At 36.0% G+C, this 19779-nt stretch overlaps 1 protein-coding gene across 3 annotated transcripts in view; it reads left to right on the top strand.

Annotated features, from left to right (window-relative positions):
• LOC150085010 (leucine-rich PPR motif-containing protein, mitochondrial-like) overlaps nucleotides 1–19779 on the top strand; it is a 380604-nt gene that overhangs the window by 232282 nt on the left and 128543 nt on the right. For all 3 annotated transcript variants that reach the window (XM_090376735.1, XM_090376734.1, XM_090376736.1), the window contains exons 24-25: nucleotides 11968–12190; nucleotides 14972–15096. In XM_090376735.1, the coding sequence (XP_090232861.1) occupies nucleotides 11968–12190; nucleotides 14972–15096 (348 nt within the window). The remainder of the gene's footprint in view (nucleotides 1–11967; nucleotides 12191–14971; nucleotides 15097–19779) is intronic.

The raw sequence follows: 19779 nt of genomic DNA, 5'->3' as shown, positions 1-19779 counted from the left end.
CTGCAAGAGCAAAGGTACCCTACAACCATAATGTATATAGAAAATTATTTTTAATGTTATGTGTAAATCTTTAATTTAACTTATGCTAATAATGAAAATACAGTGTACCCTGGGAGCGATGTATGTTGAATAAAGGAAAAGAAAAGTGTAACGTTATAAACAAAGTGCGAATTTTGAAAAAATGCAAAATTTGAAAAAATGTAAAATTTGAAAAGAACGACCAAGGTAGAAATAGCAGATTTTTGAAAAGAACGACCAAAGTAGAAATAGCATTGCAGTATCTTTCATAATTTCTGTGTCTTCTTCAGAGGTCATCCACCTAAATTATGAAAAAGAACAGCAATACTCTTACTTCTGTTTCTGACATGTTCTGTATGTCAAAAAACACGTGTACGCGGACACATGGTAAAAAATTTTAGAATATAAATTTTGAATAAATAAATAAAATACAAGTTAAGCAAAAATATTATGCCAAAGTATAACATACAGAACATGGATGACCTTACAGAAGTAAGTAGCCCGCCAAAAAGAGAAGACAAGACAAAGGAAGCGAGTGTCAGAATGACAAGAATGACAATAACTTACCGCTACGTGACTGGTCGACAAAAAAGAAAGAGCCGGAGGCTAACCTGTGTATATATGCGAAGAAACGCTAGCGGCACCTAGCGTTAGACGAATTTTGGTGTATGTATATTTTGTAATTTACGTAAGCGGTGGAGCTACGCTAGGTTAAAGTTAAGTACATGATACTCAAACACCCAGGATAGCAAAGAAATATAATAGCTTACAAAGTAGAAGTAGAGTAGCTAAACTTTGTTAAGGCGAAAAATTATGATTGGGTATAGTAAGAAAAATAGTACTCTGATATTGCTTTCATTACACTAATCGCTCACAGAGCATAAAATGTAGAATTTAGTAAAGCAAAAAGATGATGAAATTAGGGATATGAAGTTGGGCTAGGGTAGTTCGGGGTTGCAAACCCGTTCCTATAGTTAGGACCCTGAACGACTGTCCGAGAGTAGGTGCATCATGTACTTAAGTCAGTTGTGTTAAAGTGTAAGATATATATAAGTTACAATTAAATAGATTGGTCTAACATAGTGTATTACCTTGTAATTACCTTGTAATTAATTTTGATTATTTCTTAATTAATTTTAATTATATCTTGATTTATTTATCTATTTAATTGTAACTTATATATATCTTACACTTTAACACAACTGACTTAAGTACATGATGCACCTACTCTCGGACAGTCGTTCAGGGTCCTAACTATAGGAACGGGTTTGCAACCCCGAACTACCCTAGCCCAACTTCATATCCCTAATTTCATCATCTTTTTGCTTTACTAAATTCTACATTTTATGCTCTGTGAGCGATTAGTGTAATGAAAGCAATATCAGAGTACTATTTTTCTTACTATACCCAATCATAATTTTTCGCCTTAACAAAGTTTAGCTACTCTACTTCTACTTTGTAAGCTATTATATTTCTTTGCTATCCTGGGTGTTTGAGTATCATGTACTTAACTTTAACCTAGCGTAGCTCCACCGCTTACGTAAATTACAAAATATACATACACCAAAATTCGTCTAACGCTAGGTGCCGCTAGCGTTTCTTCGCATATATACACAGGTTAGCCTCCGGCTCTTTCTTTTTTGTCGACCGGTCACGTAGCGGTAAGTTATTGTCATTCTTGTCATTCCGACACTCGCTTCCTTTGTCTTGTTTTCTCTTTTTGGCGGGCTACTTACTTCTGTAAGGTCATCCATGTTCTGTATGTTATACTTTGGCATAATATTTTTGCTTAACTTGTATTTTATTTATTTATTCAAAATTTATATTCTAAAATTTTTTACCACGTGTCCGCGTACACGTGTTTTTTGACATACAGAACATGTCAGAAACAGAAGTAAGAGTATTGCTGTTCTTTTTCATAATTTAGGTGGATGACCTCCGAAGAAGACACAGAAATTATGAAAGATACTGCAATGCTATTTCTACTTTGGTCGTTCTTTTCAAAAATCTGCTATTTCTACCTTGGTCGTTCTTTTCAAATTTTACATTTTTTCAAATTTTGCATTTTTTCAAAATTCGCACTTTGTTTATAACGTTACACTTTTCTTTTCCTTTATTCAACATACATCGCTCCCAGGGTACACTGTATTTTCATTATTAGCATAAGTTAAATTAAAGATTTACACATAACATTAAAAATAATTTTCTATATATATATATATATATATATATATATATATATATATGTAGTGTTATAACTGCATTGGGATATATATAATTTTGTATTGAAATTGAATCGAAATCATGACTCAGACCAGAGCAGAAAAACAAAAGGATCAAACTTCAAACTAATGGGAATGCTTTGGCTCAGGGGAGAACTGGGGGTGGGGGAAGTTGTCCTCTGAATCACAGCCTTTTGAAATCTACTGCTTGTTTGATGTTTGTGGAGCAATCAGGGATGGGACATGATATTGCCAAGGGAATGCTCTGTGTGTGCATGATGTAAGGAGTGTAAGGAAATCAGGCGACAACCTCAGCATTGTTATGGGCCTATAAGATAGGGTGGATGCCCTCGAAGGATTTAAATTGAGGGACCCATCGAGCTCTCAGCTGCCCACATCAATGCCAGAGTTTGCACCTTAACATCACGCAACGCAACGGCAGCCCCCAAGGCAGAATGTGCTGGTCAACATGGTGTGTAAAAAGGATAAGGTGGAACAGGACCAGGGGTATGTCTTCCAGGGACAAAGGTTGATGACATAGAGCAGATATCATCTTTTAAGGACACAAAAGGTGATATTGTTGTGCACGTTGGCACTAATTATATTAAGAGAAAGAGACCAGCGAAATTACTTAACAAGTACAGATCAATGTTGAAAAAAAAAAGTTGAGTTAGAGTTGAATTTGAAAGTGTCTGCAATTATGCCCAGACACAATAGGAGGGAGTATATGATTGAGAGCCTTGTCGATCAATTCCACCGTGGAGAGATTGTGCAAGGCTCAGGGGGTAGAATTTTTCTCAGCCTAGTCTGTGCTTGTTAACATGAGAGACTGCTTCTACAGGGATGGGATACTTTACACCAGTGCTAGGAGTTTGGTAAATAAATTTGATGAATTTGAGGTGTTGGTCAAAACATCAAAGGCAGATATTGTTGGGATATCAGAGATGTAGTGTCACACAGATATAAGGAATGCAGAAATGGAATTTGGGGAGTACAATGTGTACATGAAGGATAGACTGGGTAGGAAGAGAGGAGGGGTTATGCTATTAGTTAAGAATCACATAAAATCTAAGGAAGTACAGCCAGTCGACATGGCTGGACAGTGCAGTGTCAATTCAGTTTGGTGTGACATAAGCACTGGAAAGCAAAATTGAGAGTAGGAGTGTGTTATAAGCCTAATGTTATAAGTCTATGATGAGTATAATAAACAGCTGTACAGGGAAATGGAGTGGGCCAGTAAATCAGTCTTATAATGGAGGATTTTAATTTCCCAGATACTTACTGGAATTTGTGGGTTGGTCACTCACACACTAGCAAGACTTTTGTGGATTTATTGGATGACTGTTTTTTAAACAGTAGCACGTTTGAGGGGAAACTAGAGGGAGTAATACTCTTGATCTGATTATCAGTAGTGATTCTTCATGCATTAAGAATCTGCAGATAAAGGAACCACTAGGTGGTAGTGATCACAGTGTGCTTTAGTGGGATTTACTCAGAGGTAACTACCATCAAGGGTAAAGGGAAGGGTTTTTGCTTTCGAAAAGGCAACGGCGGAGGTCTGAGACAATATTTAAATTCTATACGGTGGGACCAGCTGATAATGTTACCAACAGAAAATTCAAAATAGGAAGCATTCAAAGAATTTATCTTGGAAGCTACTAGGCTTTACGCCGACCGGGCTAGCCGAGTGGGTAAAGTACCTGCCTGGCAACCCAAAGGTCGCGGGTTCGATTCCCGCCTCGGGCTTGGATCAAAGTACTGCAAAAACCTTGGGAGGTGCAATATGGCCACAGAAGCCGATGCGCCAACAACTACCAAATCAAAAAAAAAAAAAAAAAAAACTAGGCTTTACATACCAACTAAGAAATATTGTTCGAGGTTTTGGCCTAAATGGATGTCAGATTAACTAATGAGACATGTGGCAGAGAATCAAAATACATGGGATACATATAAATTAATGGGCAACACAAGGAAGCCTATAATAGATATAAGCTGGTCTGTAACCAATCACAAAGGAGGTTAGGCAGATTACGAGAAATCTTTGGCAAAGGATGCAAAGAAAACCCAGCAAAGAGTTCTTTACTTATGTAAATTCTAGAAAGAAGGGGATGAGTCAGATTGGTCTACTTGATATCGGTGGTTCAACTGTTGATGATCCTGCTCTGGTAGGTAACAAACTAAATGAGTATTTTGCATCTACATTCATACATTAGCAGTTATTCATGGAGGGGAATGCCAAAGGTGAATTAAACTCTGACAGTGTGGAAGATGATTTTGTAATAACTGAGAGCAAAGTGGAGGAGAAATTGTTGAAGGTAAAACTAAGAAAGGCACCTGCAGTGGATGGGATCTATCTAGTTATATTAAAGGAGGCAGCAAAGGAAGTAAGCAAACTGTTAGATATAAATATGAAGGTTTCTTAAGACTCAGGGGAGGTACCCATAGACTGGAGATGTGCAAATGTGACCCCAATTCACAAAGGAGGATCAAAGGGTGACACAAGTAATTATAGACCTGTTAGTTTAGCTTCTGTTCCAGGAAAATTAATGGAGGCACTGGTTAAAGAAGCACTGCTGGATCATCTAGACAAGGTCTCAGTTCTAGCTGGGACACAGAATGGGTTTGTTAAGGCGAAGTCTTGTCTCACAATTTGATTGGGTACTATGATGTGGTCACAAAGGAACTGCATGCAGGGAATAATTTTGATATCATATATTTGGACGTTAGAAAGGCTTTTGATACTGTTTCAAATGGAAGGGCTCCTTGACTGCTCGGCCACCCTGGTCAAGTGGTCAAGGCACCAGACCTGCCAATAGAAGGCAAATACCAAACGCTAATATAATATAATCCCTAAGGATGTTAATATGATGATGTTAATATAATGATAATACTGTGTACACTGTATTGTCATACACAGTCAGATACAATGACTGTGTATATCAGTGATATACCTGCAAGGTTGAGGTGTATAAAATCTTGAATGGTTTGAGCATGCTCAATGCTGATGGATTCTTCCTCTTGTCGCCTGAAGAGGCATAAATTCAAATTGAGGAAATAGTTGTAGGATTGAGGAAGTTTGCCTTTAGTCAGGGGGGGGGGATGATTGTTGGAACAAACTTCCATCTGTCGTTTTAGAAGTTGATAGCTTAAACAGATTCAAGGCTGAACTAGACAAACGTTTGTATCAAGTGGATGGGTGAAATGAGAAGGGGGGAGGGTGTTTTGGCTATTGCTGTATAAGCTTACTTTCTTGCATCATGTGCCCTTGCTAATGCTAATACTGACATTAGGGACCACTTGTACCTACCATGTAAACAGACAGAGAAATTTAGTGAAAGTGTGGATGACTTATTTCTTCGAAACAACAGATGAATTTCCGGTATAAAGGAAAATTACTCTTTCCTAATTCTCTAATGTGATGTTTACAGTAGAAATTAATTTGATCACACCCAATGTCTGCATCGGGAGTATGCCTTAATCTTTTCCAATGGCTGTGGACATGTAGATAGTAGTTGACCAGTGTGACTTCTCGGTACAGTAGTGTATAGGATATATAGGTTTTATTTCTTCTTTTTAACCACTGCTGGGCAAGGCCTCTCTCAAAACCTTCCATCTTTTTCTAATCTGTGCAGTGGTTGGCCAGTTTCCTCCTGCAGGGTTTTACGGGCACCACTAAATTGTAAAATGTTTTAGCTCTTAATTTGTGGAATTAATCCCTTTAAAACTCTTAAAAGCTAAAGGGATTAATTCTTAATCCTTTTAGCTCTTAATTACTGCTTTCTACAGCTCTATTGCTTAAAGCCCAGAGGTGCAAACAATGCATACCCAGGTATCTCAAAATCAGTTCGTTGTATAGAAATTTTCTTTGTTATGTGGAAACTATTTTCAATATAATGACTAGAGGGAAATCAAAAAGGCTCACTACACAGAAAAATTCACTATGTGGAAGTTCATTAAAGAGAGGTCCAAATGTATTGCAGGAGGAGATGCTGAAATGGATGAATGTGGAGCTGGCAGTTAAATAGAGCAGAAAGAGATAGCATGGAATAGTTACAGAGTGACAAAAAGTAATGAAGCCTACAACAGTTACAAGGCGATCTGTAATAGTACCACTTGGTTAGGAAGGCCAAATCTGCATAACAGAAAACATTGGCTGAGAGCAAAGAATGGGTATAAACAATTTTTAATGTATGTGAATACAACAAAGAAGAAAGCTAATCAGATTGGACACTTGTGCACTGGGTGTGGGGAAAGTCTTAGATAACCCAGCTGATGTTGTGGATGAATTGAATAGGTACTTTGCAGTGGTCTCTATTGACGAAAGATCCTTCATGCCGAGAAGAGGCTGAGCCATATGAAATTAGTAAATTTGTAATTACAGATGACTGTTTATTAAAAAAACTTTTAAGCATGCCGAGAAGAGGTTCGAATGAGGCTGAGCCACATGAAATTTGTAAATTCTTAATTACAGATGACTGTTTATTAGAAAAAAATTTGAGCATAAAGGCAAGTAAGGCTCCTGGAGTTGATGGCATATACCTGGTAATTTTGAGGGAGACCACCAGGGAGTGTATTGACCATTGTGTTAATTATTAGGGCATCTTTGGACTCTGTAGATTCCTTTGGATCGGAGAAGTTCCAATATATCGCCAGTACATAAAGGCAGTTGTAAGAGTGAAGCTGGTAACTGTAGACCAGTTATTCTGACTTCAGTGGTGGGGAAAATCTTAGAGGCAATGATTAAAAGTGCAAACCTGCAACATTTAGATAGATATGGTTCTGAAGAACACAACATGGTTTTGTCAAGGGAAAATCATGTTTAACTAACTTAGTAGGCTATTTTGACACGTTACTCATGAGCTGGATGTAGAGTATAATTTCGAGTTTATTTGGATTTTAGCAAAGCATTTGACTTTGCCCCTCATGAGAGGTTACTGTATAAGCTGGAACAAGTTGGGATTACTGAGAAGAATCTAAGATGGGTGACTGCAGGGCAGAAGTCAGAGGGTTGTGATTAATGGATATTCCTCAGATTGGTGTAACACCAGGAGTGGGATTCCCCAAGGATCAGTCCTTGGACCACTGTAGTTTCTCATTTTCACAAATAACGTCAAAGGGATAGAAGGCACAATGTCAAAATTTGCAGATGACGTGAAGATTGGTAGAGTCATTAATGATCAGTGCCAAGCAGTGCTCCTTCAGGATAACTTGAATAGACTTCAAAGATGGTCAGAGAAGTGGCAACTATGTTTTAATGCAGCAAAGTGCAAGGTCTTATTCTTTGTTTTGTGACCAAGAATTAAAATATGCAATTAGAAGAGCCTTTCCTTATTGATCAACCACTTTAATAACAATAAGTAATTTGTTTTTCAACTAGCCTTAATCGAAAATAAAGGTGATGAATACTTGAATAAAGGGTATGAATGCTTCACTAACATATTTTCAAAATTTTGTATTCTCTGAGGTGATAAATAAATATGCTGGTAGCATAGTGACTGTAATTGCTGCCCTTAGTTATCTTATTTTTATAGAAGGAATATTTAGGGATTTTTTTTCACATTTTGACCAGGTTATCTGATATTGGATAAGTTTTGCATGGTTTTTCTCCTGAAAATTTGAGTTGTTTATTGAGATGAATAAGTGAACCCACAATACAATACACAATTTATAGACAAAAAATTGTTATTGTATACACAATTTATGTCTATAAATTGTGTATACAATAACAATTAGTAAAATAATAAGAGGAGTTTACCTCAGTATAGTACGTAGAACACTTCCGTATGATACTCTCCAAAAATTAAACGGAAAAAAACGAAAAAATCAACTTACCGGTACATTATAGTAAAATATAAATAATTAAATAATCAAATTAACGCAATTAAAGAATCTAACTAAAATATTCAAAACGATTTTCCTTCCTGAAGCTGACAACGCTTTTTGACCGTATGTCGTGATCACAGGAATGGAAATTCATTCCTGTGATCACGACATACGGTCTAAAAGCGTTGTCAGCTTCAGGAAGGAAAATCGTTTGAATATTTTCGTTAGATTCTTTAATCACGTTAATTTGATTTTTAATTTTTTTAAATTGATTTGAATTGTGTTAAATTGATTATTTAATTATTTATATTTTACTATAATGTACCGGTAAGTTGTCGGTTTTTTTCGTTTTTTTTCTGTTTTAATTTCTGGAGGGTATCATACGGAAGTGTTCTACGTACTATATTGAGGTAAACTCCTCTTATTATTTTACTAATATTATTATCAACGTAGAACATATTGAGTATTACAGCTCTGATTCATACTATACAATAACAATAAAAAATATATCCATTTTTGAAATTTAAAGGCATCACATGAAATTACATTACCTCATCCTATGTATACATTCCCTTTCCCTCTCAGCTTCATTATTATTAATGTAAATGGATATTTCTTCTTATTTTATTAAGGGGAAAAAATTTTTTTTTTTTTTTTTTTTTTTTTTGCTGATGCTGTATAAGCTTGCTTTCTTGCATTATATACTTCTTCATCCTAATGATAATGTGTGGGATATGATGCAAAGAGAGCTATTCAGGAACTGAGGTCCTCCTCCCTCATTTTTCTAGCAGCTGCATGATAATTTGCTGGAAGAATGGTTAGAATTAGACCAAAATGACTAAAACACCTTAGATTCCATGCTGCAGTGCACACTTGGTGTTATTTGAAACAAAGGTGACCCAATTCAGTACCAAATGAATGTTATTTTTTTGGCGTGTGTGTGTGTGTTAAACTTAAGACAAATATAAGCTAGCTATATACAGTTGAAATTGGTTATAATGAGCACGGAAATAATGAGATCACTCTGTAATGGGCAAAAAGCCATAATGATTTTAATTTATACGTATTCCCATACAATCGCTCACTGTTATGATGAGTGTACTACTGATATACCGAACAAATTTTGGTAACTATGCAAACATTCTTAATTGCTCAGGTAGTCGGGGAAAACCCAATTCTTGGAATAGATGAAAATGAAAATGGCAACTTAGCTTTATGACCACCTGTATCGGATTAGGGGCTGGTTTATGACCTTGTCCTTCAGGTACAGGGTTATACAATAGTGCATTGGCGTTCTGCTGGTGACATTACCCCATTTACAGATTGTCTTGTATTCACTGGACCATAAATTTATTTCGGGATTTCTAAGAATTTTGGAAACAGGACTTCTAAGAACTTTGTGTGCATTTCGAGACTTCTAAGAACTTTGTATCCATTTCGAGACTTCTAAGAACTTTGTAGCAGATCATTTTATCATTTTAAAGTAAAATCACTTTATCATTTTAAAGTAAGGTAAAGAAAAAGTCTAAATTATTCAGTAGTTGAACATGGTGCAAAAAAGTTTTCTTTGTCCTTTTCAAGTGTAGCGACATTATGGAAGAATAAAGATGTTGACATATCGGCACTGAGAAAGAACATAACCGGAAAATAAAATATTTAGAAAGTGCGAGGTTTCAAATGTTGAGGAAGTATTGCTTCAATGGTTCACCACATAAAGAAGTGCTGGATTAAATTAGGCGATCCAATCTTGAGGGCTCATGGGGAAAAATTTGCTAGATAATTTGGATGCGATGATTTTGTGTGTAACAATGGTTGGCTAGATCAATTTAAAAACTGACATAACATCGTTTATGCAAAAATTAGTGGAGGATCTAGATCTGCAGATCCAATAATGTAAAATGAATAGATTGACCATGTTTGGGCAGAAATCAGGAAAGATTTCAATGATGAAGACAACCCAAGAGGAAGGTGCCAACTGTGTGGTACTACCCTTAGGGTGGCAGAAAATGAAAAAGACCTGGGAGCGATTGTGCAGTCAGATATGAAATTTTCTGAGCAATGCAGACAGGCTGCCAGAGCAGGTCATGGGGTATTGTCACTGATATACAGGAATTTTGCTAGTAGGAAAAAGGAGGTGATTATCCCTTTGTATAAGGCAATGGTCAGGCAATGCCTTGAGTGCTGCATACAGGTCTGGAGGCCTGATTTTAGGAACGATGTAGAATTGCTTGAGAGTGTACAGAGAAGGGCAACAAGATTGGTAAGGGGAATGAAGGGATCCTCTTAACAAGAGAGGCTTAAATTCTGCAAATTGCAGTGGCTGGAGACTAGGCACCTGCGTGGTGATCTGATTGAGGTGTATAAGACTTTGAATGGGTTGAGCACACTGAATTCTGATGGGATTCTTCCTCTTGCTCAGATACGAACCTGAGGGGGCATAAATTCAAAATGAGGGAAGACAGTTGTAGAACAGATGTGCAGAAATTTGCCTTTAGCAGCAGGTGGTTAATTGCTGAAACAAACTTCCACCTGTCGTTGTGGAAGTTGATAGCTTAAATAAATTCAAGGAAGAACTGGACAAACTTTTAGAGGGAATGGTTGTGTGAATTTTTTTTTTTTTTTTTTTTTTTGCTGATGCTACATAAGCTCATACTCCTGCTTTCTTGCATCACATGCCTCTACTACTGGCCAGGTGGGCAGGAGCAACCTCTGTAGCCAGGTGGGCAGGAGCAACGCTTCTTGATTAGACCGGGGTTCGAGCCTGTGACCACCAAATACGGAGGATGCAGAAAGATCGGGGAATGACCACCGCATATCCTCGGAGCAATATGGCCTTAGTTGCTAATGCTGCTAAAAACAAAATAACAACAACAGCATTACTACTACTAGAATGCCGATGAAATAGAACCTTTTTATAATTTGACACCTGACAATACATTTAAATTCAAAGGGGGAAAAGGTGTTGGTGGAAAAAAAAAATCAAAGGCTGGCTAGACTGTGCTCATATGCACAAATATGACTGAATTGATTAAAAAAAAAAAAAAAAAAAAAAAAGAATTTTAAGGTTCATAAATAAAGACTAATTGAAATTGTGTTTATTATTAAATAGTATTGTTTTTAAATACAGAGAAATAAATTGTAGTATTAAGTGTATGGTTTTAAAATTACAGACAAATAAATTGTGTTTAATATTAAGTGTATTGTAGTTTATACAAGCATATTAATGCATATAATATGTAAGTATACACTTATTATTTTTTTCTTTCTAATATTTCTTTTGTTTTTTGAATCTTATCTTTTTATCAAGTTATTGAGAATTTTAAAAAATAGGAGGTAGATTTAACTCATCACTGATTTAAAGTGTTCATTGTTTAACAGCCCCAGGGGTTTCCCCCTCTCCGCTATCACTGATATAGCGAGTAACAGTTATAACGAGAAAATTTTGTCGGTCCTTTATGCTCGTAATAACCAAGTTCAACTGTATAAAGTATCTTGATCCTTACCTAATAATTTGGCTCTTTCAAATTCAGTTTTGAAAGCAGCAAATTTTTCCACTTTCCACTACTAGCTTTGATTTGAGTAGGTAAGAGATAGTGGTAGAAGTAGTGCTAGATGCTGGAAAGAAAAGTTGCAATTAGAACAACACTTATACTGTATTATTCCTAAGAGCGAGCAGTATTTGCAATATCAGAATTGTTATTTACTAGGTTTAGCAATAAAAAAATTTTTAGGTATATTGTGTTACAATTTGCAGAATTTCCTTTAATGAATATAATAGTGTTTAATTTTATATTTCATTGTTTGATAATAGCTTGTTTTACTTTGTTTATTTTGCGATTTAGTGAACTGGATATATTAATTATTTTAAGACAAAGTAAGGTAATTCATATGGTTTCCCTTTTAGATGCTGTGGATATTATCGAAAAATACATTAAAAAATATGGACTTCCTTTATCAGATAACCCAAGTCTTTTTAACCGAAATGTTAGAGATTTATTATTAGCTGCAGCAGAAAAAGGAAATGTGGATCATACTCATAGGCTTTTTGAGCAGATTGTTCTGAAGTATGACATTGTACCACCTTCAGCTATTGTACTTGGTCCTTTAGTTGAAGCACATTTAGTAAAGTAAGTTATTTATACTGTTATTATGTAAAATATTTTATTTTGAATGTATCTATCTCATTTTGGGTTTATTTTCTAAGCTTAATCTCAAATTCCTTAAAATTAATATCAGATTTCAGAATTTTCACCAATCATATCCTTCTGCAAAGGTTTAGTAAATCATTGATAAGGCACTGCATGTTTTCCAGGCCACCTGCTTACACTGCATGGTTATTTTCATCTCTCTCTCTCACACACACACACGCACGTGCACAGTGACTGACTCCCTACTTCCATTGTGTATGTTATTCCTGGGTTATTTTCCAAATGTAGAACTTTACTGTTGGCAATATTAAAATTTAAATGTAATTTCTCTACTACCAATTTTAGACACACACACCAACCTTTTATGACTGGTTGAATAATGAAATAAAATAAAATAAAATGATAGAAAAGACTGTAAAATAATATTTACAAAAAACTTTTAATCATTTACAAAAAACTAAACTATAACAAAAGTAAAATAAGTAAATAAGTTAAAATGCATTAAAATATAAATATAAAAGCGATAAAAAGACGATAAAAAAAAAAAGATGGAAAAGATTCCAAAGGACAAGTATTGGTCCATGCATGCAACAGGGTGTCGACTGCCCAGATTTTATGGGTTACCTAAGACACACAAGGAGAATGTTCCATTACGGCCCATAGTTTCCTTCATTGGTAGCCCTACGTATGCTTTATCTAAATATCTGGCGCAGCTGATTTCCCCAGTTGTGGGGCGGTCCACGTTGGTCATTGGAGACAGTGCGGAATTTGTGAACTTTGTAAGGAGTCAAGAAATAGGGGAGGACGAGATGATGATGTCATTAGATGTTATATCATTATTTACTTGTATCCCCATAGCACATGGGGTAGAATGTGTAAGGTTGGCTTTACAAAATGATAATACTTTAAGTGCTAGATCCCACCTAAACATAGAAGATATATGTGGTGCTGTTGAATTATGTCTTTCTAGTACAACCTTGGTTTTCCAAGGAGTGATGTATAAACAGGTTCACGGTACAGCCATGGGTTCTCCAATCAGCGCCATTGTTGCAAATCTGGCTATGGAGGAATTTGAGAATAGGGTTTTCGCAAGATTGGAGTTCCCTATGCGTAAGTGGAAACGATATGTTGATGACACGTTTACTATTGTAAGGAAGGGGAGAGAGGAAGATGTGGTCTCGTTTCTCAATGGTTTCTCCCCCTTCATAAAATTTACCTCGGAGGTAGAAATAGATGGTACCCTCCCATTTCTGGACATAATGGTATATAGGGAAGGCCCCAGACTTAGAACTAAGGTTTAGAGGAAACCAATGTGTAGGGGCCAGTACACACATTATAGGACGGCACAGACTGTCCAACATAAGAATAGTGTGGCCAGAGTACTTTTGGGTAGGGTGAGAACGCATTGCAGTACCCCTGAGGAGGGGGAGAAGGAAATTAGGCAAATCACGACGGATCTTATGAGGTGCGGTTACCCCCAGAGGGTCATTGATGAATACAACAGAGAGGAAGAGCCCAATCGGGTAGTTTCGCCTGTACCGCTTACCACAGTGTATGTTCCCTACTATCCGGGCCTGTCAGATCGCATTGCGAGGATGCTTCGCGACTTTCAGACACGCTGTGTGCAGCTTCCGGGCCGGAGGTTGCACACAGTAGTGTCACAGGTCAAAGACCCCATTACTAGGGATTCTAGTAGTGGGGTCGTGTATGAGATCACATGCCCGGATTGTGGGGAATGTTACGTGGGGGAGACAGGACGGCGTCTCAAGGACCGTCTGGGAGAACATTCACGAGCGATACGGACTGCAGAGCTCAATAAATCCGCCATTGCCGAGCACTATTGGGAAAAACAACACCAGATCTCCCCCGACAACGCTGTCATCCTTGACCGGGCGCACAGATTCTGGGACCGCAAGTGGCTGGAAAGTCTGTGGATTGGATCCTCTGGTAACAATAGTATAAACAGAGACAGGGGAGTTAGGCTTCACCCCCTTTTTGAGGCGGTGGTTTTGACAAGAGACAAACGTTTTAATTTTCCACGTGTCCAGCCCACTTCCGGTTCCGGCACAAGTGAAAGGAATGCTGAGTATGCGCCTGGTCATCCACGTGTGCCGTGAACCTGGTATTTAAGGATGTGTCATTTAAGTCTCACTATTACTGAGGAAGGAGGAAGACACCTCCGAAAGCTCTAGTGTTTTTTATCGTCTTTTTATCGCTTTTATATTTATATTTTAATGCATTTTAACTTATTTACTTATTTTACTTTTGTTATAGTTTAGTTTTTTGTAAATGATTAAAAGTTTTTTGTAAATATTATTTTACAGTCTTTTCTATCATTTTATTTTATTTTATTTCATTATTCAACCAGTCATAAACGGTTGGTGTGTGTGTCTAAAATTGGTAGTATGAATAATCCCAACCTCAGAGGCCTTATTGCAGATGTAATTTCTCTAACCATTCATTAAGTCTGTGCAGATTGTTCTTTCGGAGCTGATCCTGACTTGCATTTTTAACCATAACCATATCTGAATTTCATATCCTTTGCTTATGATACCATACTAATCAACTCCAACATTCCATCTAAAGCTGTTACTTTATAGACCTCACCTGAACTTTACTTAACTTTAGCTCTGTTTGCCTTTCATCAAATTTCTCCATTGCTATTAAACACTTCTTTGACCTCGTGCAACTGCCACTAGGAAATTGCCACCGTAATTTTGAAACAGCCAATGAAATATTCAGTTTCTTTTTTTTATATAGGGATGACTTAAATGCTGCAATTGAAGAATTTGAAAAGTGTGTAAAAAATTATAAGGTTACACCTAGGAGGAATGAACTCTTCAAGAGGCTTATAACAGTTGAAGATTCTGAAAAATTACAGAAAGGTAATTATTTCCAAAATAATTTCTTAGTTGTAAGTATATCAGCATTAGGTGCTGTGGCAGTTAGCTGAAATTGCTTCTTATGTCCAAAAAATATTTGATGATATGATGCATATCAGGGAAGGGGGACCCATTTCTTTTACACAAGTGGATTACATTGAATATCCAAATACAGTCAGACCTCTATATAACAAAAATGATCGTTCATTTAAAAAATTCGTTAAACAGAAATATGATCTTTTCAACAATAAAAAATACTGTAATTCTACATTCAGAAATATAGTATAAGGTGGGAATGAATAACGTTTCTAATATTTTAATGATTAATTATTAATACATATTAAAAAATGACTACTTACGTGATGCGCACAATATATTAGTACCCTTTTAAGAATTATTTCATAAAGTATTTGGCTGCTTTTTGTTGTGCACTGGATTTCATCATTCATAAAAATGTTTGCATTTGTTTAAACACTCAAATATATTTTCTGGCATATTTTCTTCGCACTGAAGGCCTCGATGCAAAGCTTTAAATGCTGCCTACATTTCATTTGGAAGGTTAATATTGCCCTCATTTTCATCCAACTCATCATTGATATTGTCACTAGTTCTTTGAAAACGCTCCAAAATGTTGGAGTCACTATGACATCATTATCAACTTCTAAAAATTCGTCAAGAAAAATTTCTCCACTGATCAAAACTTGCTTGGAACTCTTCCCAAGATTGCTCAATGCTTTCTAGTAGTTCATCCCTCTCATCTCTGTTAATTAGCATTTTAGCAAAACCTGCTTTTTGCGAAACAATGCTTAATCGTTGTTTCTGTCACATCTTCACTCTGCACTTTTGCCAACTGATATGCACATTTGCAAATTACAGCAGAATCTATAAGTTGGTTGATTTCTTTTCTCAGTATAATTTTTTTCAGTATGCACCTTCAGTAGTGATTTTCAAATCCTTGACAATTCCCTGGTTCATTGACTGCAGTTTAGATAAGCTATTTGGGGAAAAGAAAACAAGCTTTGCACTTGTAAGTTTCGAAATTACTGAGTGAAGGTGGGCAGGGCAGTTATCGACAACCACCGCAATTTTTCTGTTTTCTTTTGTCATCTTTCTATCAAAATGTAAAATCCACTGTTCAAAAATTTAACTTGTCATCCAAGATTTCTTTTGTTGAAGTTGTAGTCCAACTCTAACGACTTTACTCCTTTGTGTAACATCTGGGTTGTTTACTTTTGCCTATTACCAAAAGCTTCAGTTTTTCATTGCAAGCCATATTTGCACCAACCAAAACTGTAATTCTCTCCTTGCTATTTTTACCACCTAAACATATATCACCTTTAAAAGTCTGTCTTGTTTGGCAAACATTTAAAAAATAGACCTGTTTCATCAACGTTGAATATGTCTTTGGGCTCGTAGTTCTTCATAATTTTTTTTCAAAACTGTTTCTTTCTAATAGGTACAGTTTTCGTCGATTGCAACTTCCCCTTTCACCAAAAATAACTTTTTTGAGTAAGCCATGCCATTTTTTTAAATTTGTCCAGCCAACCAGAACTGACTTGGAATGTTTTATGTTCTAGAAGAGATGCATACTCTATAGCCTTTTCTTTTATTAATGTTCATGATATCTGCCTCTTTGGGTTTTTTTTTTTTTTTTTTTGTATCGAATCGACTTCACCCAGTTAAAAACGGCCTCATCTACATCTTCATACAATCATAATTTCGCATGCTTCCTACTGGGTCCCGTTTCCTAAAACCGGTTGAGAATCGAAACACAGTTTTTCAGAATGGTTGAGACACTACTGGCAGGCATACCAAATTTTAAAGCAATTTCTTTTTTTTTTTAATGCCTCAGTCTACACTATTAAGCTCTTCCACTTTTTCCACTACACTCAAGGATTTCCTCTTAGACATTGTAAGATTATTTGCACAGCAGCTAAAGCAAAACTGATTTAGGGACCACTTGTACCTACCATGTAAACAGACAGATGAATTTCTGGAATAAAGGAAAATCATTCCTAATTCTCTAATATGGTGCTTACAGTAGAAAACAGGTTGACCAGAGACAGTGTCCTCACTGGGAATATGCCTTAATCTTTGCCAATGGCTGTGGACACATGAGATAGAAGTTGACCAGCATGACTTCTCTCTATAGTAGAGGTGGTTGTATAGGTTTTACTGGCACCACTAAATTGTGTAATGTTTTAGTTCTTAATTCATGCTTTCTTCAGGATCAGCTCTATTGCCTAATGTCCAGAGGTGCGAATAATGAGTGCCCAGGTGTCTTGAAATCAGTTCATTATATGGAAATTTTCTTCATTAAATGGAATCTATTTTTAATGTAATGATCAAGGAGAAATAAAAAAAAAAAAAAAAAAAAAAAAAATCACTATGGAAGTTCGTTGAAGAGAGGTCCAACTGTATATGGTGCTCGTGACTACCTAGAAACTGAAATGTATATTGAAGGTCATCACATGTGAAAACAGGACTGCAAGTATAGTTCAGCCAATAACCCAATTGCTAAATAAAGAAAATTTAATGAGCACTATATTGTGTTATGCTTTAATGTATTAATCTAAAATAGTACACTTCTTACAGAAATCCAACAATTTTAAAAGCCTTTTGAATTTAATATTGGAAAAAAAATCATTAAAGAGCTTTGTTTGGTGAACATACAAAAGAAATGCATTTTATTTTTTTCTAATGACATAAGGCAGATTCCTTTTTTTCTTGCGTAATTTTGGCTGATTACTATGCTGCATTTTTACTTTCTAATATTGTGGAACTAATTTTGCACTTTTATAAGATTTATGCACAAAATTAAAGAAAACATCTGCAAAATGAGGAAAAATGTGCATTTTTGTGTTTCCTTATCCTGCACATATAAAAAATACATGTTTAAAAATATAAGTGTATTTAAAACTTGATATTTTAAATTATAAAATGTATCCCCCCCTTCTTTCCTAGTTAAGCAGATGAGGATAACTTCATGGTTTCATGGTCAAGTTTAACTAGTCACTGACCTTGAACTGTTCACCCCTACTGCAGACTGATGCAAGAAGTGATCAAAAAAATTTGAGGAATGAACTAATATTTATGAATTGATGGAGCTTACTATCTGTTTGGATGTATTTCCTTCGAAGTGGTCCTTGATATGCAGATTCTAACACTTCTGAAACTTTCTGCAACTTTCTGATAGGCTTCTTTTGGAATTACTTGACCCTCAGTTAACAATCGTAAACCAAAATTACCAAATATGTGACAGAAATACATGTTAAAGGCTTAATTTGTTTCAAGACAGTTGGAAGCTGAACTTCTTCACAGAAAAATTATTTTATAATACAGTACTTGAACCTTTCATATTAGTAAATAAATATTTCCTAATATAATATGAAATAATAATAAATAATAATATGAAATAATAATAATATGGAATAAATAATTATTTCATATTAGTAATGTTAACAATGTTAAATACATATGTAATTAATATAGTAAATTGACAAAAACATTCCTTACTTGAGCTAAAATGATCGTTCCTCAGGGAGTTTAGGAAGAAATTGAGGTTGGAGAAACTTAACATAGCTGAGTCGTCAGAAGTGAGAATGTAGCAACACATGCTCTTTGAGTGGACCGTGGTTTAAGCCCGCTGACTGCTAAATACAAGTAATAATTATATTCATGATTTGTTGTAAACTTCTGACCTGGTGGGTGTGTGTGTCAGAGTACATAAACAAAAACATTTTAAATTTTGGGAGGAGAGTCTTCTTATATATTGGCATAACCTTGGCCTCTTGCTGGCAAAAAGCTACCAATATTGTCAGTGTTGCAGCCTTTACCTGTTCATTCATTAACAGCTTCTTGAAGTAAGACGTAGCAGTATTTTCATACTGGCGGTTCATAAGTTATATTTGCTCTTTGGAGAAACATTTTGCAGCTAGTCTTTTCACCTAGTTCTAATGATACAAGCATATTCTTGACCTTTACATTTGTTATGTGATCATCCTGCCCTCTTTATTCCTCTCAACTGTCATATTTGATCATTGATTTTTGATCTCCAGTCCTCAACCTGCCATAATCATAGACTGGTTATTGCAAGTTGATAACTGGAGGGATGGAGTGCTTTGCAAGGAATTCTTGAATGGAAAGTGCCAAGTGCATAGTGGCTTTGTGATGATACAAGTGCCAGTTTCGTGAAGCCCACTATTCTGGGTTTTCTCTGAACAGAATTGCACAATTACCTTAGAACTGTCATGTAGTATTCCTGATTCAATGTTTATGTATGCAAAACAAATTCACCGCCAAATACGGAGGATGCGGAAAGGTCAGGGAATGACCACCGCATATTCCCTGAGCATTATGGCCTTAGTTGCTAATGCTCCTAAAAAAAACCAAAAAAACCTCCAGACCTGTATGCAGTACTCAAGGTGTGGGGTGACCATTGCCTTGTGCAATGGGATAATCATCTCCTTGTCCCTGCTAGCAAAATTCCTATATATCATTGATGACAAGACTCCATGATCTGCTCTGGCAGCCCATCTGCACTGCTCAGCAAACTTCATAACTGATTATGCAATTGCCCCCAGAGATTTTTCATTCTCCAATTCCCTGAGTGTAGTACCACACAGTTGGTATGTTTCTGTTGGGTTACTGCTACCCATATGCAGTACTTTGCATTTGTCAATGTTA

The sequence above is a fragment of the Mastigoproctus giganteus genome, chromosome 6 (genome assembly GCF_048544385.1).
Source record: "Mastigoproctus giganteus isolate SK-2022 chromosome 6, ASM4854438v1, whole genome shotgun sequence".
In the NCBI taxonomy this organism is placed as follows: domain Eukaryota; kingdom Metazoa; phylum Arthropoda; class Arachnida; order Uropygi; family Thelyphonidae; genus Mastigoproctus; species Mastigoproctus giganteus.
The sequence above is the reverse complement of the archived record's forward strand: the minus strand, read 5'-3'. Positions and strand labels throughout refer to the sequence as shown.